Here is a 25,052-nt window from a genome sequence, read left to right on the forward strand (position 1 = left end):
TTGAGATATGTTGATCAAATCAATATTAATAGCATATATAATTACAAATCATAATTATTCTTTATGCCCTTTGTCCAATCTCTCCTTATCCCCTTCTCTCTCTCCAGTCCCCCCTCTAATTACCCTAGATTTCTTCTCTCCTTCTGAAAGAATAATAGTTACTCTGTTGATTCATTGCCTAGACGATCTGTCCAATGCTGAGAGGTGTGTTCAGGTCCCCCAATATTATCATAGAGCAGATGCCTCTTCTGTCACTCTGAAATGGGCTTTGTGGAGAGAGACGTCCTCTTCTTTTCTTTATCTCTGCTGGTGGCTCTCCTTGTGTCAATGCACTCCAGTGGCTGGCAGACCATCTGCGTGGTGGCTGTGGTGTCTAGCCACTTTCACGGCAGCCATGGTTATTGTGGTGGCTGTGGTGGTCCACCCACATGGAGATGATGTTTTTGGCATGCTCCTTTGTGCTGGTGGTGTACCTGCTTGTGGGAAGTGTCCAGACCCTGGCTCCATGCCTCAGGTAACTGGGCAGGCCCCAGGTTGCTGGCACATTGTGCCTGGTTGTGGGAGGGGGGTCTGGTCCCCTTCTCCACGCCTCGGGTCTCGAGGCAGGCCCTGAGGCACAGATGTGGTGTGCCTGGTTGTGGGAGGGGGCTCTGGTCCCCTTCTCCATGCCTCAGGTCCCCAGGTAGGCCCCGAGGCGCAGACATGGTGTGCCTGGTTGTGGGAGGGGAGTCCAGTCCCCCTCTCTATGCGTCAGGTCTCCAGGGAGGCCCCGAGGCACTGGTGCAGTGTGCCTGGTTGTGGGAGGGGGGGTCCAGTCCCTGGCTCCCTGCCTCAGGTCCCCATAATAATCCAGCTTTTGGTAGTTCCGAAATGTGCAACTACCATATAGTCCAGCCAATTGTACTATGGGTATTCATCCCATGGAAATGAAGACTTACCTTCACCCAGTTTTATTAATAGTGCAAAATGAAAACCAAGACGCCCTTTAACAGGTAAACACTTAAACTGTGGTATATCCATGCCATAGAGTATTATCCAGCAATAAAAAGTAACAAACTATTGACATATGCAACAACCTAAGTGAATCTCCGGGGATGTATGGTTAGTTAAAAAAGCCAATATGAAAAGGTTACATACTGTATGACTCCATTTATAAACATTATTGAAATTACAATATTATAGAAATATTAAGCAAATTTTTGGTTAAGAAGGTAGTCGGGACAAGAGGGAACTGGACGTAGGTAAAAAAAAAAAAAAAAAAAAAAAGGACAAAATGGGTGATCCCTGTGGTGATGGAAGTGTTCTGTATTATTACTACATCAAAATCAATATCCTGTTTGTCTTACGTGTACTATAGTTTTGGAAGATGTAACCATTGAGGAAACTGGGTAAGTTCACAAGGAATCACCATATTATTTCCAATAGCTGCATGTGAATCAACAATTATCTCAAAATAAAAAGTTTAATTAAAAAAATCAGTTGATCATACATGTAATATGTATAGGACTACTCTGTTCCACTGATATATTTTTACATGAATACCACACTGTCAGCTGGTTAGCTGAGTTGGTTAGAGTATGGTGCTGATAAAACCAAGGTCCAGGGTTCAATCCCTATATTGGCCTTATAGCTTTCTTGATTACTTGTAGCTTTACAATAAGTCATGAAACAGTCTATATTAGCCCTGCAATTTTGTTGTTCTATTTGAAAGTATTTGGGCTATTCTAGGTTTGTTACATTTCTGCAATAACTTTATTTATTTATTTATTTATTTTTATTATTATTTTTTTGTCTTTTTCATGACCGGCCGCACCACGCTCAGCCAGTAAGCGCACCGGCCACCCCTATATAGGATCCGAACCCGCGGCAGGAGCGCTGCTGCGCTCCCAGCGCCGCACTCTCCCGAGTGCGCCACGGGGTTGGCCCTCTGCAATAACTTTAGAATTGGCTTGTCAATTTCTAGAATAGCCTGATGGAATTTTGATTGTGACTGCTTTGAATGTATAGATCAGTTTGGGGAGAACTGACATCTTAAAAAGACTGAGGCTTCCACTGAATGAGTATGGTATATCTTTCCATTTATTCATTTTGAAAATTTTCCTCAACGTTTTGTACATTTCTGTCTGGAATATCTTTTGTCAGATTTATTCTTAGTACTTTATATTTTTTGATGTTATTGTAAGAAATACTTTCAAAACTTCTGATTGTTCATTACCAGCATATAGAAATACAGTTGATTTCTGCCCACTGATCTAGTTTGGATCTTGCAACTTTGCTAAACTCATTTATTAGTTCTAGAAACTTTGATAGATTCCATAGGATTTTTACACAGATGATCATTTCCTCTACAAATAAAGACAGTTTATACTCTTTCCTTTTCAATCAGAATGCTTTTTATTTCTTTTTCTTGCCTTATTGCACTGGATAGAATCGCCAGTAGAATGATTAATAGAAGTAGTAGGAGTAGACATCTTTATCTTGTTCCTTATGTTATGGAAAACATTCAGTCTTTTACCATTAAGTGCACTGTAACTTTTTGGTTTTATAGATGTCTTTCATTGAATTGATGATGTTCTCTTCTATTTCTAGTTTGCTGGGAATTTTTATTAGAAATACATGACTGACTTCCTCAAATAATTTTTTAAAAAATATTGTGATGATCATATAGGATTTCTTTTTTAGTCTCTTAAATACAGTGAATTATACTGATTGACTTTTGAATGAGAAACAAATGTTCTGTTTCTGGGATAAACCCTACTTGGTCATGATACATTATCCTTTTTATATATTTTTGAGCTGAATTTGTCAAAATTTTCTTAAGAATTTCTGTGTCTGTATTTATGTGAGTCTCTATTTTTCTTATAGTATCTTTACCTGGTTTTATCAGGATAATTAATGTTATCTGAGTTGGAAAGTATTCTTTTCAATTTTTAAAAAGATTTTCTGTAGAAATGGTATCATTTCTTTTTGAAATGTTTCATGTAATTAATGAGAGAAGCCCTATGGGCATGGAGTTTTGTTTAAAATTTTTAAACTAAATATATAAGTTTAATAAATGCAGGGCTACTCTTCATTTCTTCCTGATAGTTTTGCTGGTTTGCATATCTTTCAAGCAACCACTTAGAATTACAAAGGCAAGTTGCTTCAGGAAGTACAAAATACAGTATAAAATCTTAATCTTCTTGAAGCACTGTAGTGATACCAGACGGCAAGCATGCTACCACACACACATGCAGTAAGTCAACAAGAACTTATCCTTGCTATGAATTGATTGCTCAGTCTATTCCTGTACGTAGCACTGGTGACATAACTTTCTAGGGCTAGACAGGTCCCAGACAGTTACAGTGTGATTAGACAGTAATGTTTGTTCCTATTCATATCAAGTCTTGTCCTCACATTTTCTAATTTGTATCAATAATTGATTATATTTGTCATTTAGAGTACTTTTCTTTGCTTGTTTAAAAATAAAAGGTACTAAGTCAACATTGAAAAACACAGAGGGGGACATTAGCAAGATGGTGAAGTAGGAAATCCTTGTCCTTGTTTCACAACTGCTAAAGGATTGAGCTTTTTAAAGCATGCAGTCAGTTATTACTGTCCCACTTTTCAGTTTCCAAAATTTTGTTGGACTGGCTGGTTAGCACAGTTGGTTAGAGCGCAGCCTTATAACTCCAAGGTCATGGGTTCGGATTCCTGTACAGGCCAGCCACCAAAAAAAAAAAAAAAAAAGAAAAGAAAAAAAAAGAAAGAAAACAAAATTTTGTTGCTATTCACTCCTATCCCTTTTTCTTTGTCCTTGTCAGTTTATGCCTTAAAAAAATTTTTTTTCTACTGTCTTTTTAGTGCTGTTTCAGTAGGGAGCAAAAGTAGGTGCATGTATTCAATCAACTCTCTTTATCCTAAAGCTGTATATGTGTAATACGACTCGTTTGCTATCTTTGGGATTCTCTCCCTCTTCTCTCAACTTGCCCTAGCACCTTGCATTTAACTTCTTCACTTCCTTTAATGGAGTATAATACAGAAAGCTTAAAATTTTTAAAAAATGTTTATTGCTCAATGTCTCCTAATAATCTAAATTAAAATTAGCTTAACTTTTGTAACGCATCCCATGCCTAAGACCATATTCAAATAAGTTGCATTTTGCTTCTGTGTAATATCTACCATATAGCATTTCGTAGTTTACAAAGTATTTTCACTTACAGTGTTACATTTTATCCCTAAAAACCACATTGCAAGGATGAGCCATTTTATATACAAGATGGGAAAGAAATGTTTAAAGAGTGAGTCTGCAATCCACTCTCTCTATTGGAGGAAAGCAAGATGACCCCAAGAAAGAAAGAGAGTGATTTGGTCAAATCTCTTTGAAAACATACTAATGACAAACCTCCTGGAAATAAATAAATGATATCTGCTAGCTAAAGAATCTTTATTTACAGAATGCTTAAAGCTGATGTAACTGGGTTAAGACTGTTTACTGTAAACAAACCTGGAATCTATGGATTTAATGGGGCATAGCTCTCTGGAAAATGTAACTATCTGGACATAAAATGGAGATGTTTCATGACCAAATTGACTTTCTTTTGTGTGACTAATATAAAAACTTACGTTAACCTTGACAAGAGTGGGTTCTGAAGTAGAAAGAAAATACCTAGGGAGCTGTATTTGCAGTCCCTGAACTCTGTTGTTCTGTTGTTGTTGAACTATGTTGTTCGGGGACTAACAATACAGCACCTCAAGTACTACCCAGCATAGGAGGAGAAAAGAGTCACACTGTAAGCATCATTTAGTTCAAGGCAGAGTTCCATGCCTCACAAAGATAGCAAGCCCATTTCCCTCAGAGACCCATGCACAGAGCCAAACTAAACACACAAAACAGGCAACCCCAGAATGAAGTCAGCTCCAGTCCCGGGCATACTTCACTCTTCCCCCATAGGCTGTTCTGCCTGTGCCTCACAATCAGTTGTACATATTACTTGAAATATTTAGTAAAGCTTGATACTGGCAATGTCTTTGATCTGTGTGAGTATGATTTGACATTCCAATCCTTTGTGTTATCCCATAAAGGAAGCTGAGGTTCACAGCCAAGTATGATGGGAAAAAAACAATAAGAAAAATAAGTCAGAAACAGACTTGTCTCCTGGCTCTGTCATGGATCAGCTTCTTGACTTTAGGCAAACTACTTACAATGTTAAAAAGCCTATTTCCTTACATATTCAGTAGCTCTTACATAAAATATAAAAGATGTCTTAATGATAAGTAAAATGACAAGAATAACATAATACAGCAATAACATTCAGAAACATTTTTAAAGAATGGAAAAAAATAAAGTACTGCTTACTTTTTTCCTGTAATGCTTGCAATTTATTCAGTTCTTCATTTTCTTCATCAGTATCTTCACTACTTGTACTGCTGACATCCAAAACTATGTCCCTTTTGGGATCTACTCGGAGAAAATTACGGCATTCAAAAGTCAGGTGACCAGCTAAGTAAAACAAACAGAAAAATGCAAATAATAAAACCACAGAAATTTAACATATTAAAAATACATTAAATACACCTAAAAATTTAACGTATAGATACATCATGAATTTTTTGTTTCACTGCTTCATGGTAAGCAACAAGTTATAATTTTAATTATATAATGTAAAAAGCTTTAACTTTTATTCAGTTAGTTGGTGGCAGTTTGGTTATTTCCCTCAAATTTTCCCCTGAACGCAATGCTCAGAGAGAAATTCTGATGAAGAAAAGGTTCTAATTCAAAAGCACTTTTTGGGGCCACTCTTTATTGGACTTCTGAGTATTAAATTATTGTAGTTTCTTTCTAAAAGTACAGTAATATTTTTAACTAACTAAACTGAGTAAAAAATATACCCTCATACTTGGGATTTTACACTGTATTCTGTTCCCATAACTTCTCCTTCTCAGCTTGACTACTGTACTCATGCAATTACACAGCTTTCATCTACTTAAAGTTGCCATAATAATAGACAAGCACTAATGTAAATAAATATGCTTTTCTAAAGGACACTTAAAAATTTAATTCTGACATCATTCCCCTAAAGACCTTCCCTATATGAAAACTATAAGTTACCTACAAACTGTATAATACAATGTTTTAAAAATTCGAATATTACAAACAACAGAAAAGTACAAGAAATAATACAACCAATAGCTAAATATCTATCACCCACATGTTATCATTTCGTCATACTCACTTTCAATCCTTTTAAGGGAAATGCTTGCACATGAGTACACACACAGTTAGAAAGCTTGTATCACCTTCTGGAATTCTACCTCAATTCTATTCCATTCTTTCCATCCTCAGAAATAACAATACTGAAGATGGTGTCTATCTTTCCCAAGCAATATATTGTATGTATTATTTTTTTAAATAAACGTAATTATATCTGCCTACCATTCTGTAACCTGTTTCTGCCACTCTATGTTTTATGTCTTATCTATGTTAAAATAAGTAGATATAATTTTCTCATTTTATCTAACAATTAATGTTCCGCTGTATGAAAATCATAATTTATTTATTTATCCTACTACTGCTAGAAACTTAGATTGCTTCTAGTGTTTTGCTGTCATAAACAATGATGAAATGAGTAGCTGTACATGTCTCTTTATATGCACACATACCAGGTTTTCTCTAGGGAAGCAGCATTCAAATTTTCTTGACCATGACTGACCAACAGTAAAAAATAATAGAACTCATACATACATTCATAAATAAATACACCCTAACACACAAAAATTTAAACAAAAGTTATACAAAGCATTACTACATTCAGTGTTCAAAAAACCAATGCTGACAGTGACCAAATAACTGAATTTTGTGAAACACAAATGATTTACCACAACTCTGCTAGGTCTTATTTCTAGTTTTCTCTTATTTTGAGGGTGAAGTTCGCTAGGAGTCCTAGGTTTATATCAGAGAACATCCTGCTAGAGTCCCAGTCTTGCTTGGGCAGAGGGGCCTGGGCCTTGCTTTTATCTCCTGCATCCTGCCAGCCATGAAAGTGAAAGTTCAATAACCCCAGGTTCATCAACTACCCTCAAAGTTTACCTCTTGGATCTTGTGCTTTCTATTCGTTGTTTGCCTTTGAGTATTCTTTAATTCTTCATTTTTTTCCTAGTATACTAATGTATTATTGCATATTTTATACAAGTTTCCTAGCTGTTTATAGGAGGGTCTAGTCTGCCATATTGCTGGAAAAAAGTTTCTTCCATTATGATTTCCTTCCAAATGAATCATTCAAAGAGCCTTTCTTAGTTTCCAAACATATGGAGTTTTCAGACTTTGCTTTTATTGTTGATTTCTAAATTTATTATACTGCTATCACAGAATGGGGTATGATATCAGTTCTTTGGTATTTGATGACATTTATGATCTAGGATGTAGTAAATTTAGGAAAGATTTGCTATGTATTTGTTGAAAGGGGTTCTGCATCTACTTTGTTCAAATCTTTTCCATCCTTTTTTTTGGGGGGGGGGAGGGAGCGGCTAATAATTTCTGACAAGTACTTTAAAATTGTACTATTATTATTTTGTCTATTTCTCCTTGTAATACAGTTTTGGCTGTATATATTTTGAGATTTCATTAGTATGCACATTATTATTTTATCTTTTTGGTTCACTGTTCTTGAATCTCTCCTTATCCTCAGTACTGCTTTTGCCTCAAACATCTGAAATTAAAACTGTTCTACTAGCACTCTTTTGGTTATTACTTATTGAATCATATGAAATTGCCACTTTTGTGGGTAAAACAGCTGAATATCAATAATATTCAACCTAACATCTGTCTCCTCTTTCTTTTCCATCCCTACGTTTTGAAAATTTCTGTGTAGTTTTTAGTTTTCTGTGTGTATTCTAGTTTTGTATGTAGTTTCATTAATAACATGCAGCTAGACTTAGTTTCTTTATCTAATTTGATATCAGACCTTTTTTTAAAACTTTTATTTTACATATTGAAACATAATTGATTGTACATATCTGTGGGGTACAGCATTGAATATCATTACCTGTGTGCAATATGTGATGCTGAAATCAGGATAATTAGTATATTTAACATTGTACAATGTAATCATTTTTTATGGCCCTTTACCAATTTCTTGCTAACCCTTCCTTTCCCCTCTGCCTTTCTCACCTCTGGTGGCCTCAGTTCAGACCAATTTTTTATGTTAATTTCTCAGCACAGGAAAAATAGTTCCTGCCTCACTGGAGGCAGTACAATTTCACTCTTCATACTTAAACGTACTTACAAGGTATAAGCTTGACTTCTCAATTCCTGATTATTACTTCTCTACTAATTATTATTTGATAGGACCTTAAACACACTGTATGTGTTTGTACACTTTTCCTAGACAGTGAGTGGAATTTTTCTAATCACCACTTCACAGCCTTTTGAGGAGTCTGGCTTTATGCGAGGGGCTCCACTCTAGCCATGCTGCCATCTCTCGGGCTTCATTCCACAGCTCTGAAAGGTCTGCCCAGTAAGCCCGCAGACCAAGTTTTCGGTTATCATTCCCTGCTCTGGCTTTGAGCTCTTTTTCATTTCCAGCACCTGGAGACTTCCTTTTCATTCTTTTGAGCTGGGTTTTTTGTTGTTTTCACTCTATTTTCTTCCAGTGTCTTTAGGTGTTTGAAGCAGAAGGGAGGACTTTAGCAAGTTCAGCTTGCCATTTTGATCAGAACTCCTTATGATACAATTTTTACTTTACTCAAGCTAGCTTTGCACCCAAACACCTCACACTGAAATAAATATTTCAAATAAATAAAATGCTTAAATAATAATTACACTTGGTAGCAGGCTCTGTCTCATACCCATTTTACCTTTACTTCAATGAAAGTGACCGTAAAATAAGACAGATTACTTGTGAAGCTACAAAACTTTTTTTTTTTTCTTCTATAGGGGAATAAGTGAATGAAGCATAGGAAATAATTATGCACAAAATTACAGTTCTTGTGGCTTCTTTCCTTAACAAACTCTAAGCAGACAATGAGCAGAGAATTCTTAGAAACTTAAAGTTTTGACCATGAATATGTAGAGACATTTGAAGTAATAACATTTCAGTAGCTAATTATAAAAAGTGATGTGGCTTTTTTCAGAAATGGAAAAGCCAACCCTCAAACTCATATGGAAATGTAAGAAGCCCCGAATAGTCAAACAATCTAGGAAAAAAGAAAAAGAAGAGAGATAGAAGACTCATACTTCCTAATTTCAAAACTTACCACAAAGCTATAGTAATCAAAAGGGTTGGTACTGGCATAAAAATAGACATATAGACCAATGGAATAGAATCCAAAAGTCTAGATATAAACCCATAGATACATGACCAGTTGAGTTCTGATAAGAGTTTAAGTCCATTCGGTGGGGAAAGAACAGTATCTTCAACAGATGGTACAGGGACAAGTGAATTTCCACGTGCAAAAGAATGAAGTGGGACCACTCACTTCATACCATATATAAAACAACTCAAAGTGGATCAAATACCATAAAATATAAGAGCTAAACTGATAAAATCTTAGAAGAAAGCAGATTTCTAGGGAGACAGTACCACCCCTAGTTGAAAATTAACGACAGAAGAATTCTGCACTTAGATTTCTTTAAAAGTATCTTAACTTCTTGCCCACCTTTGAAGACACAAACTATAAAACAGAAAATGCATTTCAGAAGTGTTCTGCACACAAAAGACTGTGTAACACCAATAAGCGTACCCATAGGCAAAGAAAAGGTAATGACTCTACATTTAAGTTAAATAAAATGTTAAAAGTATTTAGGTATCTGTTTTTATTCCCTGCTGCGATCAAATGCCCCCACACACCAAATCTACTATACTGAGCTTCTTTTAATTATATTTTCTGAGAACTATCTTAATTATTTGAGACATTAATTCCCTGCACAAAGGCTTAATGTCCTTGAAGGTTTTAAGTATTCAGAAGTTGCCAACTTCAAAAAAAATTCTAATAAAATCTCATTATAGAAATAACGCTTTTTCTATAAATTTCTTTTAAATTAATTTTGCTGAGGAGATTCTGCCACAAAAGAGAAGTCCATGTGATTTATTAACACATTCACCCTTAACTTGAAATTTTTAAAAACAATATATCCACTATTGAAACGTAGTGACAAAATATTTTTAATCAAGTATTAAAATTATTAAAATTGTACAATCTAAACCCCTATTTTTTACAACAGAGACAATACTCTTGTAAATAACTGAAGAATACCCATATTTTTAAGCACTGAAAATATTTCAAATGGTCTTGTTGATCTTTCTCTACCTCTATACAAGCAATACAAAGATTCTGGCCCCCCAAATAAAAGGTAAGCTAATTTTTAAAATGTAGTTTCTACCAAAAGGATGTGTAAACTGAGAAGACCTTCATCTCAAACTGCTATAGAGATGTAAATTTAACACATAAGGGAAATGTTACCAAATTTTTCTACAGGAGACAAATTATAAACTGTTTGATGATTTAATCACTAAAATTAAAGACTTGAATAATAAAGCAGAAAGAATTAAACTTGGAAGGATTGTCAAAACTATTTGCTGACTTGTCTTCCCTAAAAAAAATTCTGATTACTTACAGATGTTTCCACTGTTATCTAAAACAATAGCAATGAGGAGACTAAATCAACAAATACTCTTTTTCTGGAAAATGAGTTTAATTTTTTTCCAGAAGTCTTAGGTTAAAAGAAGTCCAAGTAGATAAACTGATATTAGTAGGCAGATTGGGAAATCCATTCCAGATTTTGAAAACACAGTATTTCTATATATAATAGATTCTTAATTCTTTAATAAAGAAATGAGCAATGGTTGAAAGAAAGCAGAAGTAAACACAAACAAATTTAAAGACAGAAAAGATTTCATTGCACTCATTTCTTTCATGCCAAGTACATTCTTCAGTTTTCATTTATCTGAGGGATATGTATACTTATTCACTGAATTTTGCTACACGAGCAGGCTTTCCTTGAACCAAGTTTTAGTCTTTGCTTGGAAGTGTGTGACTTGTTCTCTCGCATACTTTTATCATGCCCTGATGGAGATTTATGCCTTGAGTGCTCTCTTATCACATGTTCTTGCATGGAGATCTTTTTGTTAAATCATCCTTATTTTGTTAAAAAACTCTTCAATGAACTGGAGCATTATTAACAATCCAGGCTAATTTGCATGGTCTCCAAACAATTTAGAAAACAGTAAATGCTGCTATTGTAGCTGTTAGTAAAGCTTTAGGAATTGTTACATTTAACTAGAGAAATGATATTTATTTACAGTATAAAATAGCAATTTTATAGTATACAATTATACATGTTCAAGTTTACCTTTTTATTCCATTATATTAATCATAATGGAGATTAATAACTGTTTAAATCAAGTTGTTGCCCATAAGCAGGAAATCTGAGACCTTTTTATATCCTTACAAAAAGGGATAAGTAAATTCAATAAACATGAAAAAATTTTCAGTTTGCATTGCCTTCACCTCTTCACTTAGTATCTAGAAGGAAAAGGAATAAAAGAATAAGTATGTATGTACTTAAAAATATATATTTTCTCCAACTTCTAAAACTACCATTAACCACTTGTACTTCATGACATCTTTGCTAGACACCAGATACACAGCTACTTGTCACTGGGTCTACAGCAGGGAAGGAAAGTGAACATTTAGTACCAACAGGAATTTCTGAATCAAATGCAAATCTTAGCTTAGGACTAAAAGATTATGCACAGGGCCCCTGAAATCAGGATGCTAAGTAATATTACCCAAAGAGGCAATGATTCCAGTAAGAGCAATGCACAAAACATTATCTTTTAGTGTACTTACGGTAACCACATTTTTTACAGCCTGCTCTAACACTGTCCTTGTTGCAACCTGAAATACAATTAGAAAATATTTTAGGAAATATATAAATAAGTAAAAACATAAAAACTTTATCACACAAAAAAAGCTAAAAAAAAAAAAAACCCCCAAAACCCAAAGTCCATCCCTGACACTACTCAATTATTATGACTCTTAGAAACTAACAGAAAGGCCAATTTACTCAGATTAGTTGACAAATACTTCAAGAACTTATTTTTTTCTAATTTGATAGAAATGCAGCATTACAATGAAGAGCTTAAACATTCTAGGAATTCTATGACACTGAGGAAGAAATTTCAGGGTACTGTGGCCTTTCCTCAAATGTAAAATAATTAATTTACTAGATATATATATGAATATTTATGTTAAATGTTTTTATGCTTTCCACTGGGAGAAAAAAATTTCCAGTCTTCTTAAAGGAATTAATGAAATTTCAGAAATTTACTTTAATCATTAGGTACTATAAGGAACATCTAAATTCAACACTCGTATTTTGACAAGAGGAAACAAAATACTCATACATCTGGTTCTGATAAATGTTTACAAATATTCACAGTATCCCAGTTTAATTAGTATTACATGAAGATAATGCTGAAGATGAAATAAATGAAAACATTTTTTCATTGTGATAAAATATTTGTAAGAAAATTTACCATCTTAACCATTTTTAAGTGTACGATTCAGTGGCATTAAATACATTCACAATTTTGTACAACCATAACCACTACCCATTTCCAAAACATTTTCATCATCCTGAACAGTAACTGTACCCATTAAATAGCAAGTTCCCTCCTCCCTTCAGGCCCTGGTAATCTCTATCCTACTTTCTCTCTCTGTGAATTTGCCTATTCTAAGTACCTCATATATGGGTGAATCATACAATATTTATCCTTTTGGGTCTGGCTTATTACACTTTGTGGAATGTTTTGAAGGTTCATCTATATTGCAGCATGTATCAGAATTCTATTCCTTTTTATGGCTGAATAATATTCCATTGTGTGCACATATAGTTAAAACTTAACTTAGTGACTTAAATCAACCAACGAGAGGCTCAGAACAGTATTATTTCATTTCCTTGATGAAGAGCATCTAACTCCTAAACCCTTAAAATGGAGACATCACCCCAACTTAATAACACATTAAAATACATACAATGCAAATATAAGATAGTGCTAACTAAAACTTTTTAAACCATTTTTCTGACATTATAAAGTTAAAATATTAGTTATTTTTTCCCTAATCCTAATTTGCTTTAAAGTACATGTTATTGAGTTGTTATAGAAAAAAATACAATCAGTTCTGCTATAATGCTTGTTTTAAAAATGCAAATATTGTTCTAATGCAACTGACACATTAGGGAACATTTGAGCACAATGTGACTTTTCATCCATGGAAAACATGGAGTGAATGCAGAAAATTGCGTCCAGCTGATCCGATCCTTGCAGGAATATACGGAACACAAAGGCATACCCCTCAAAACATTTCCAGTGACTTCAGTTCACTGCATGTGTTGTGTGTGAGCAGCACTCATCCACATCTGGGATTATAACTTCCCATCAATTTCATGTCACCACCCTCCTACCACCACTTAATAACAACTCAAAAGCTGTAACTCTTCTAAAGCCTACTTACACAGCAAACTCCAGGTTTTTTCCAAGGTAAAGTGCCATATTTATTGTAGTATTTAGGTACTTTTTAACCCATTAACGTGTAAAATTGTGCCACAGTTTTTATTAGGTTCCTATCTTTTTGTATGTGTCACAAATGAAGTTTTTGATTGTTGTGCCCTAATCCTGTTTTTTCCCATAAGCCCTGCGGTTTTTACTACGTAGTATATGCATATGCCACATTCTAGCAGAACTGACTGGGAAATAAAATTGGATTAATAATATAATCTGAGGCCCTTCCATTATGAAAATAACTACATGTTGAAAAAAACCTCAGAATCCAGGTCAATGTTGGGTCTGTTTCCATAGAAACAGAAACATAGAAGCTGAATAATACTGAACAAAACTGTGCTAAATGCACCATTACTGTTCCTACAACAGACAAAAATATTGTAATGGACAGATCCAAAATAATATAATTTCAGCAGGTATTAGAATTGAACTCATTTACGACAAAAGGCACTGACAAAACTCATCATTCAAGCATCTCATTTTTAGAATGAACAAAATATGAAACTTTCTGGTCAGGTCACTTTCTTTAACAAAGTTGAAACTTACATGAAAGGGAAATATAACAAGAACTGAAAATATATTAACTGTATCAGCTATTTCTTCGCCAGCCTTTAGTTAAATTACAGTTTCATTTTCATGACTGCTTGACCAACTAAATGCTTCTACGTGGGAATCGGAATCTGAGGCAACTGACATCATAGATCTGAGACAAGTGATGCAATGAAGTGGGAATAGTTAATTCATTCTGCTGTCAGGATCCAGTTTCTAGAAGCAATGATGCCACCAGCAGCAGAAGCCCTAACCAGGTCTGGGCCTGTGCAGGATTTTGGATGTGAGTTCCTCTGGACTTTTCTATTTTCTGACCTTACTATGCAGACTTTGCTCAGATTCAGTGAACTCTCTGATATTTTTCCTTTTCTGCTTACATTAACCAGTAAGTTGCTGTTGTTTGGAACAAAAACCCTGGCTGACACAATGGTGGCCGATACATGGTACCTGAAATCCAACTGAGAGGAAGGCTATATTGTGAGGCCCTTACTCAGTAAGTTATCCATTTCCCCATCTTAAGCTCCCATGCTGTTCTCTGTTCCACTCCTTTTTGAAGTTTGTTAAGGCTGTTCAAAATAATAAAGCCCGCTCCCCTCAAAGTTTTCATTTCTAACAATGACCTGTATTCCAAAAGCCATTAAATAAAAACTTGTAAATCTGACTACATAAAAAATCTGAATGGCAAAACCCACCAAAGCCAAACTCAAAAGACATGAAGCTGGGGAAAAAAACATTTGTACCTCACAGTACTAACAAAGGACAATTATTCCCATTGTATAAAACTCAGCAAATCATTTTTAAAAAGACCAATAACCAATAGGGGAAAAAATGCACGAGGGATCTGAACAGAAAATTTATACAATATAGCACTGTTTGTAAAAGTAAAAGAATAGAAATAATTTAAATATCAATAGGGGACTGGCTGAATAAGGTATAAAAATGAGGATGGTCGTTATTTAATGATATGTGATCTATAACATATTTTGTAAAGAGGGGAAAAAAAGCCAGGTGCAGAGCAGTGCTTATTGTATGTTGCCATTTGTATAAAAGAATGGAGATATATATATCTGTAAGGCTATACATTGGTTACTTGAGAAAAGAAAACTAAGTCTGGGGGAGAAAGAGGTGAGAAACATGTCACTATACACTTTTTGGTACCTTTAAAATATGAAATGTGATTGAATTACCTTTTCAAAGATAAAACCAGAAAACCTCCCTCAAACAAATTTTTGTGCCAACCACATTAGTCACATATATTGCCACTTGTGCCAGGTCAACTCTTCATGGAGAATGGTGAATCACTGCCACAAATGTCAAAGATAATTTCAACAACTGTGAACGGGAAAACCAGTTTTTCAAAGAAAGTAAATTTCACTGAAACCTCTGTTTGTCATTTCTCTAATAACAACTAAGATTTTTCCAAAAATCTACAACATTTCATTGTGTTATCTGCATAACAGTGTAGGTAACACACAAGCCTATGGAAAAACAGCTGAAGCACATGACCAAAAAACAAACAAGGCAGACTTTCATGTGTGGCTTGTGGAAAACAGCCTTGTCACTTTATATAATCATACCTTGTAATAATCACTAGCAGGACCCCCCAAAATCCCAAGCTGAATCCATTATACCTAAAATAAAAGAATACAACATAATACCTGTCTTCCTTGATAATCACCTCAAAAGGTTTTGATGGAGCCCTATTTTCCTTTAATACACTGTCTGGATCGATCATTCAAGAAATTATCTTAACATTCTCTGTATCTATATTTTCTAATGACACTTGCATTGTACTTTTACAGTGCTGTCATGCCTATTACCTCAATTTTTACTGGATTTAAACAGTTCATCTATGTCTCGCCATCTAGCTTAATGACACAGTTTAGATTATTATACTTTGAAGCATTATTGTGAATTGAAAGAAGGATAACATATCTATAAATCTGGCCTAAGTTTAAGGGAATTTCAGTAAGGGTTTTTTTAAAAAATCACTTTTGTCCTCTTTCTTAAGCAGCACATTTTCATTATCAGACTTAAGATTTATGAGGGCACAGACTATGACCTTGCGTGCCCCAGAGTGCCCATACCACATAGGTGCTCAAAAAGCTTCCTTGGGTAATGAAATACACAGTGACAACAGGTCAACCTTGGATGCAACTGTGTGATGCAAGATCACCAGGGCTGATTTGGCCTATCAGGATGCCTAGGCAATCTACTGTGCAAGCTTATCTTTCGCTGGTGGTCCCTTAGATGCTGGTATTCCCTAGGTTTCACTCAGTCACAGAACTTCCCTTCACACTTTATACACTCCACCTGAGCAAAGTCATCTACTCCATGGCCTTAACTCCTATTACGTGTGTGGATGATATCCAAATTGTTGTCTCTGACTTCTTTCCTAAAATACAAATTATATCACTTACTATTAGATATTTCCATTCCTACGTCTGACTAATCTCAGCACAAGTCCATACTGAAATCATCATCATCCCCCTAACCCCTGCTCCTTGTGAAGTGTTGCCTACATCAGTAAATAGCCCCACCCAACTGCTTAACAGTAAAACCCAGGTAAACCCCATTTCCTTTTTTACCCACCCACATGGAATCAATCACCAATTCCTAGTGAGTCTACCACCAAAAGTATATCTCCAACCTGCTTCTCTCCTTTCCTACTGAGACCATACCTTACTCAGGCATCATCAAGCCCCACGAGAATTACTCCCAACTGGTGACTTTGCCTCTAAACTAGCTCCCTGCTTATTAAATATTAGCTACTGTTATTATCTCTCTAGTTAATTTCTCACTTCTCTCCCACTTGTATTCTGAATTCCATTCATAACAAACATCTTTCATTTCTTCTCATATTTTCCTCTTCCTTTACATATCCAGTCCCTCTGACTGCAGTCACCCCTCCCCCCACTTCACCCTTCCCACAATTTAGGTCTCATCCTCTGGAAAGTCCTTCTGGCCCCTCCATACCCTGTTAGGTTCCCTTACTACGTGCTCCCCTGGCTTTGTATTTTCCTTGCCATACCACCTGTCCCACTTTCTGTAAATGTCTCTCTCTTCACTGCTAAATTCTAAATTCTGTGTGAAGAGCAACCGTGTCTATCTTGCTCACCACTGCATTCCCAATGCCTAGTACCAGGTGCCTGGAACACAGTAGGCACCTAATAGAGTGTATGTTTCTTCTCTTACAGCTCCGGATGTGCTCCTCTCCAAACTGCAATTGTTAGAAAAGCATAGTCTTCTCATAGAATAAAGGACAGAATAGGCTACCACGATACAAAGATCCTGGTCAAACAATACTGGTAAGGGTAAGCTTAAACAAATTAGGGCTTCTGAACCTTAGTACTTTTCAGAATCTTTTCTATCCTAAAGTGCATTGTGAACCTCCAAGTTGAAGAGAGGGAAAGGTGCGTACTTCTCAAAATATCTCCTGTAATCAGTGTTCTGCAGAACAAACCGTGGCAAAGCCAACTGAGGGAGATGCCCTCCACTACTAGAACTTCCAAATAAGCTGGTAGTAGTGGAAGAGGAAATATCTAAAGCGCTTATTCCGCAGGGTTTACCATTTTTAGGTCAGTAACCTCTTGACACAGAATTTCAGCGCTAGAAGGAGCCTTAAACATAATTTAACAAAGCTCTTTCGTTTACAGCTATGGGAACTGAGGCCCCAAAGGACAAATCGACGGGCCTACAACGACACAGCAGCTACATAAAACAAGAGCTAAAAAGCACGCTTCCTTAGCCCGCCTCGTCCCAACGACTTCCAATGACTCTGGTTACCTGGGCCCGCCAATTGTTCCCACCTCAAATCTCATTTTCAAGCCTATCAAAATCAGAATCAGTTTTCTCGGCCGCCCACCGTCTTAGGCCTACAGCTATTGCCCCTCACTCCTCCCTTGCCGTTGGGGCCTGGCTGGGGGGAGGGGAAGATGGTTTCTTTCCTTAAGAGTTTATTTTTGGAATGTAAACTTTTTCAAGTAAATCCATCAACTCCATTATTTTTAAGGCCTCCACCTCCATCCGCATGGGCACTACTCCCTGCCTCACTCCACCCTAACCAACCCTATCCTATTCGCTCCTTTCCTCGCTCAGACGCAGGTAGGGTCCCTGCTGTTGGTCTTCACCTGGGACTGCCATGACGCTGGTAAGAGGAGTCGCTGGAGCCTTCAGCTTTCGAGAACGCGTTGGCTTCCCGCCGGCTGCAGAAACAACGCACGGCCAAAGCGGCCACTTCCTCCTACCCGGGCCGCGGCACCTTGGCGACAGACTGGGAAGGCCCTACAAGCTCCTAGCGATAGCGGAACCAAGTAGCCGCGGGTGCAGTTTCCAGGCGAGTCATATTGAGACTACACGCGGTCCGAACCATTATTGCTAGCTTTGGGGTGTAAGTGTGACCTGCACACGCGTGTAGTGAAGTAAACACCACCAAGATAAACGGATTGTTACTTTTTAATGTTGTAATACGAATTACATTAAGTTACAGGAACTTTAGAATCTTTTCTAATTCCCCGGAGAACATTAGAATTCCCCTTCTCAGGGTTAGCGGTGCTCGGGTCCGGGAGCAACATGGCGGCGTCCGTGAGGAGCTAGCTTTTGGAAAAGCTGTTTGGATAACGTCTTAACTGATAATTGACCTTCTGAAGCTTTTCCCGACTATCCGACTTAAGGAAGCGTGTCCTGATCGGAAGACAGCTTTACTGACTAGTCGTTCGTTCTATTCTTAATAAGGAACAGAGTCCTGAGCACTGACCAGGATGAGCAACATCTACATTCAGGAGCCTCTCACGAACGGGAAGGTGAGAACCTCGCCTAGGATACCTGGGCATCTAGTGAGATGCCTCGATTAGGAGGGGTTTAGGGATCTTAGGGTTGGAAGAGACCACAGAAAGTGTTGTCCTTATCCCTGCCTATGGATAGTGTTGCATCGGAAACACTGAAATTGACACGTCTCATCGTGTACTTGAAAAGGTCCAGAAGTGGAGATTTCTATCTACCAGCTATCTGGCCCGATATCCTGCCTTAACCCAAATGATGTAGGCGTTTTCTAGTATCCTAGGTTCTCTTAAGTACTTTTCTGAGTTTCACATACTCTTTGCTTACCTTGGAGATCGCTCTGGCACTGTACTAGTCTCGAGTTGGATGGGTGAGGTCTAATTGTTGCCGCGGAATAGCTTGTAGATTGGGTTGAGAGACAAGTAAGTAAAGAAAAATCTTATGATATGTCTGGTAGGCGCGTTGTGGAGAAGGGAACGTATTGCTATGGCAGTACTTAAGTGTGAGCAATTGGGAAAATGGGGAAAAAAGCCTCATGTAGGAGGTATCTCTTGAGCTGGTCTTGAAACATGAGATGATTGTCAGTTAGAAAAAAATGGGGAATAGGGAATGTTACCACATTAGAATGGGAGAATGGTTCTTTGATTGCTTGATGGCCAATGTATGTTAACTACTGTCCAAGGTGTTCATATACAGTATGAGGCAAGAGTCAATAGTGAGTGTCACTTGAATTCTTGAACTGAGCCTAGTCTGTATCACATGTGAACTGTGATGAACCTGCATAATGGAGAAAATAGTGGTATTGAGAGTATATAGTGAATTAAGATCAACTAAATTTACCTAAAATAGAATTCTGTTGCATGATTCTATCATAAATTATACAATCTTTTATTTATCTATATTTGGTGCTGTAATGAGGGCAATTTGAAAGCAAAAACAAAAATGCTGTTATTTTCAGCAAAAGTTTTAGTGGGTATTTTGGACAGTACAGTTCTTTCCATTCTTTGTTTGAACTTCTCCTGGCATTGTAAGTTAGCATTTCCTCTCTATACTCCACTCTCACTTCACATCATTGTGAAAACCCAAAATGCCTATCTCCTCATATTCCAAATGTTTCTTGAGGGTGCTATCACCCCCAGTTGATAAACACTGGTAGAGATTGAATAGATTGCCCATCATGCCAGGCAGGGCCTTCACACCTGCTGTTCCTCTCTCTAGCATGCTGTTTTACCGGTTCAAATGTCAACCTTACAATAGAGGCCTTTCTTATCTGCTGTCTATGAAATAGCAAACCTTAATCATGCCTTGCATCCCAGTATCCCCTGGCTCCCTTAACCTCTTTAGTTTTTTCTGTAATATTTATTTGTTTATTGTATCCTCCCTTCACCCTTTCCCACATAAAATGCCAACACCATGAGGGCAGAAACAAGCATCTAGAACAACGCTTGACAAATGGTAGAAGGAGTTCAGATATGTACTGGATAAGTGAATGGATGGATTATTAAGACTTCATTTCTCTTAGCTTCTGAGAAGTATTAAGCATCAGTGAGTTCAAGGTTATACTGCTTCTGGTCAAGGGCAGACCTAGTTGCTTTACTCTAGAGGAAGATTTGACATGGTCATAAAGATGAAAAGCTTTAACAAGGATACATTCCTGAATAAGAGATCATTGATTCAACCAATATTTATTGAGCACCTAGCCCATGTCAGGTTCTATGCTAGGTTTTAGGAATATGAAGGTACTTCAAAAAGTTTGTGGAAAAGTAGAATCAAACAATAATACAAATCTATAATGGAAAGAAAAACAATCATCATCCATGTTATTGTGGAGTCAGTTGAGTGAAATATACGTTAAGAAATAATCATGCAAATAAAGGTGTAATTACAAATTTTGATGAGTACTGTCTTTCTTCTGCACAGAAAGGGGCTGAAGGAGAGCACAAAGCAGCGCCCAGGTTTTCTTCCAAAGACTATTTTGGACTTTTCCCAGCATAAGGCTGTTTGAAGACATTGCACCTTCAAAGTTCTGTACCATAGAGAGCATGGCAAGAATTTTAGCCTGGCAAGAATTTATGGCAGATATAATAACAAGTCTGCTCAATGAACGTTTGTTTAGTGCCTTTACTGTCTAATGGCTCATTAGGAACTGAAAGGATACAGAGATATTCAGAATAAATGGGACAAAATTCCTCCCTTCAAAGAGTAAAGTATCAACTTGGGAAGTAATTGACATATGATACCAGTTGTTAACTCTAGCTGTTGTCTATAAATTTGCTATGTTTTGCTGTGTTATGCTATCATCCTAGCCCCTAAAGATGAGGCACAGAAATGTAGCACTTGTTAGAGACTTTCTTAAGCGTAAAAGGTAACTCACTGAAAATGAGATTTCCACATATTATCATCACTTAGTCTAAATTGTTTATTAATATATCATTATTAAGAAACATGATATTATTGAAGTGTTGTCTTATTTGTGAGCTTTAAGAAAAAGAGCCACCAAGGCCTGACAAAGTAGTGATGGCCAAAGGAAATGGTTGGCTAAAGGAGGAAGGAGTCATGTACCATCCTTATTAATTCAGTAGATTACCAGTGAAAAGACTAAGAAACTCTGGTGAGCAAGGTGGCCCAACCATATATGCATGCTTTCTACAACAATTGTATACGAACAATAATTAGAATAGTAATGGCTATCATTTTTTGAGCACAGTATTTGTCAGGAACTGTTCTAGGCAGTCTATGTATAATAGTTCATTTTGTCCTCACAACAAACATATGAAGGTATATTATTATCCCTGTTTTTAGATAAGGAAATTGAGTCCCAGAGATATTAGGTATCATGCCCAAACATGATAACAAAGCTAGCAAATGGAAGAGTCAGTATTTGAGTTTGGGCAACCTGACTCCAGAGGGCTGATATACATTAGTTTGGAGGGAGGGATGATGTAGATTAGTTTGTTCTTCAGAGAAGTGCTTTCTAAACCAGTGAGTGCATACTTCAGGAGGTGAGCACAATCATCCATGGGGTACAGGGAGAAAATCAAAATGTTTTCATTTGTTTTCTCATTTATTTGTTTAAATGAAATATTTTATATATATACCAAGATCCTTATTATATATAAAAAACATATTAAAAAGATAAGATACTCATTCAGTCACTTTTTTTTTGCATCACTTTTTCTTTGCATCATGATGTAATTTTTTTTTTTTTTTTGAACCAGTCAAATTTAGCAGTGGGGAGTTGTATACCAACTTTAATGACACTAGTGTTAAAAGTTCTGATAACACACTGCCATCAGACAAGCCAATGATGTAATTTTTCTTAATGACTAGCTAAATGGATTTATAGACTATGGTATATAGATAAACTAAACCAGGCCTCACAAATTTTACATTGAAGATAATATTAATAATGTAAACATAAGCAAATCATAAGAAAATGGAAGCATTTTAGTCTCAGCATGGGAAATCTGACAGAAAATTAGAAATTGTTTTGAAGATAATATGAAGTATGGATTTCTGTTTGTTATTATTAATGGTAAACTTTGCCTTAAATATATATTGCATCTTGAAATTTTTATCAGTGAGAGTATAAAGCCATTGTGATTTTCAAGACATTTAGAAACTAAGTATATAGAACAAGAGGACAGACTTCTATAATTTGAAAGCAGCATTATGCTAAGTGAAGAACCGAGGCACGAAAGGCCACGTATTATATGATTCCATTTATGTCCAAAAGGCAAACCCATACAGACAGAAAGTAGATTAGTGGTTGCCAAGGAGTAGTGATAGCGGAAAAATGGGGAGTGGCTGCTAATGGGTACAGGGTTTTTTTGGGGGGGTGATAAAATGTTCTGGAATTAGATAGTGGTGGTAGTTGCACAACTCTGTAAATATACTAAAACCACCAAATTGTAAACTTTTAAAGGGTGAAATGTTTGATACATGGACTATATCTCAGTCAAGCTGTTATAAAAATGTTCATTGTAGCATTAAAACTAAAATAAGAATATTTTAAGATACTATTTTTATGTAATCCTTTAAAATTTTTATTTTGTGTGACTCTTTTATAATATACTGTATTAGCCCATTTTGTGTTGCTATAACAGAATACCTGAGACTGGGTAATTTATACAGAACAGAGGTTTATTTGGCTTATGATTCTGGGACAGCTGTGTCTGGGGCAGGCCTCAGGCTGCTTCTTCTCATGGCGGAAAATGGCAGGCAGCTGGCAGGTAAAAGCGGATCACATGGCGAGAGGAAGCAAGAGAGAGAGAGAGAGAAGGTGCCAGGGGCTTTTAAACAACCAGGCCTCATGGGAACTAATAGAGTGAGATCTCACTCAGGCCCCCCTCCCCCAGGGAGAACATTAATCCATTCATGAGGGATCCGCCACATGACCCACACTGCCACACTGGAGATCAGATTTCCGTGAGTTCTGGGAGGACAATATATCCAAACTCTATCATATACATACTAGAGCAAGATAGTACTATGTTTATTGAAATATACATATTTTGAGTGTGTGTGCTCCAAGCCCTTACTTCTCCTCTACTCCCCACCTCCCACCCTTTTTTTTTCTTTTTTGCTAATAGGGATGCACACTTAGAAAAAGTTCAGAGACCATTGCCGTAGGGTTGCAAAAAAAAAAAAAAAAAAAAGGTATGTCTAGGTTCCCTTTAACAACAGTGCTTTAGTTCAAGTATACAAAGGGGATAACAGGTAGGACAGGACATTGTCTTTCTAAGTATACTATACTTTAAGAATGGGATGTACATCAGGCCTCATGGAACATCAGAAGATGTTGCATAGTGTTCCAGATGCATTCTGAGGTGGGGGAAGTTATCCAGCCTCTCAGTTTGTATCCCAAGTGTATACTTCCCAGTTGGAGAGTGAGAATCAAGTTGTGTTGGATTGTCACCATCCAATATGGAGTATCTCTTTTTGGATTGTCACCATCCAGTATGGAGTAGTCTTTGGGCAGTGTTTCTTGCCAAGCCAAGTCAGAAGGCCTTGCTTTTGTTCAGCCAATATATGATTGCTTTTGATTTAGACTTTCTTCTCTATTCAAATCAATTGTGACCAGAGCAACCTCGGGATTTCTTTTGAGACATATGGCAGGGCCCTAGAGCTTGATGGACTATTTTGCCGGTACTGTATAAAATATACAAAGAACTTTGTGGAGGCAGTATGATGATATAGAAAAAACATAGGCTTTGTATCCAGACAGACAGCCTTTGGCTTAAGTCATTCACTATGAGACCTTGGATAAAGTTACTTTATCTGAGTTTCTGTTTCTTCAAAAGTAAAATGGAAGTAATGACACCTACCTTGTAGGTGAGGATTAAATGGTATAAGATATGTAGTGTCTGGCACAGAAGCTGACACATTGAAGACATTCCATAAATGTTCCCTTCTTTTTGTAGAGGAAGTATAATGAATTGAGGAAATCAGGCACATTTGTATTTCTAATCCTTTTATATTTCTTTAAGAGTTGAGGAAACCATTTTTAAATCTACCACAACATGTATTTTCACCTCTCCCACCCCCATTATTATTGAAGAGTAGTTATAGGAGAATTATGTAGCCAGTAAAAGCCCAAAGAGATACAGTTAATTCGTCAATGTTATATAAATTTATGGCAATATTATCTGGGCTTATGAAACAAATCGAAAGGCAGCTGTAGCAAAAATGCATTTTGTGGGAGGGAGGAGATAAATGCTATTCCTCCTGCTTTGCTATTAACAAGCTTTCTGACTCAGGGGCAATTTACAACTTCTCTGGGGCATCCATATGATGCCCAGGGGCTTAAATGAATGGTTTTAAAGATTCCTCCAATTCCAAAAAAGTAAATTTGTGGAAATTAAATAAAGGAGTTTTAGAAAATAAAAAGTATGGCACAAAATGATGCTGACTTCCCATGAGAATCATCTCATGTTTTGGAATGGTTAACTGCATACTTGTTATTTGCAAGAGCATTCTAAATGATTGTCACTAATTACTGACACTGATCTACTTTGGTACACTGGAGGAAAAAAGAGAAAAAGTGATAATGGAAAAATTGGACCCCTGCTGTGCCACAATACTCAAATTTAGAGCCTAATATTCTTCTAGTTATTTGAGGTTATTAATAAGACAGTTAGAAGCTGTTTCCTCCTGTGTCAGTAAGGGTTCTGGTTGTTA

At 36.5% G+C, this 25,052-nt stretch overlaps 2 protein-coding genes across 3 annotated transcripts in view; one reads left to right on the forward strand and one right to left on the reverse strand.

The window, feature by feature from the left end:
- The window catches only part of SREK1IP1 (SREK1 interacting protein 1), a 31,108-nt gene extending 12,737 nt beyond the window's left edge, over window positions 1-18,371 (reverse strand). Inside the window, exons 1-3 of the mRNA XM_063086839.1 lie at window positions 18,224-18,371; window positions 11,830-11,877; window positions 5,339-5,482 (exon numbers count right to left, since the gene is read on the reverse strand). Of these exons, the coding sequence (XP_062942909.1) occupies window positions 5,339-5,482; window positions 11,830-11,877; window positions 18,224-18,236 (205 nt within the window). The 5' untranslated portion in view covers window positions 18,237-18,371. The remainder of the gene's footprint in view (window positions 1-5,338; window positions 5,483-11,829; window positions 11,878-18,223) is intronic.
- Window positions 18,372-18,662: 291 nt separating this feature from the next.
- The window catches only part of CWC27 (CWC27 spliceosome associated cyclophilin), a 238,606-nt gene continuing 232,216 nt past the window's right edge, over window positions 18,663-25,052 (forward strand). For both annotated transcript variants that reach the window (XM_063086708.1, XM_063086709.1), the window contains exon 1: window positions 18,663-18,895. In XM_063086708.1, coding sequence (XP_062942778.1) covers window positions 18,854-18,895 — 42 coding nt within the window. In that variant the 5' untranslated portion in view covers window positions 18,663-18,853. The remainder of the gene's footprint in view (window positions 18,896-25,052) is intronic.

The sequence above is a fragment of the Cynocephalus volans genome, chromosome 2 (assembly GCF_027409185.1).
Source record: "Cynocephalus volans isolate mCynVol1 chromosome 2, mCynVol1.pri, whole genome shotgun sequence".
Taxonomy (NCBI): Eukaryota; Metazoa; Chordata; class Mammalia; order Dermoptera; family Cynocephalidae; genus Cynocephalus; species Cynocephalus volans.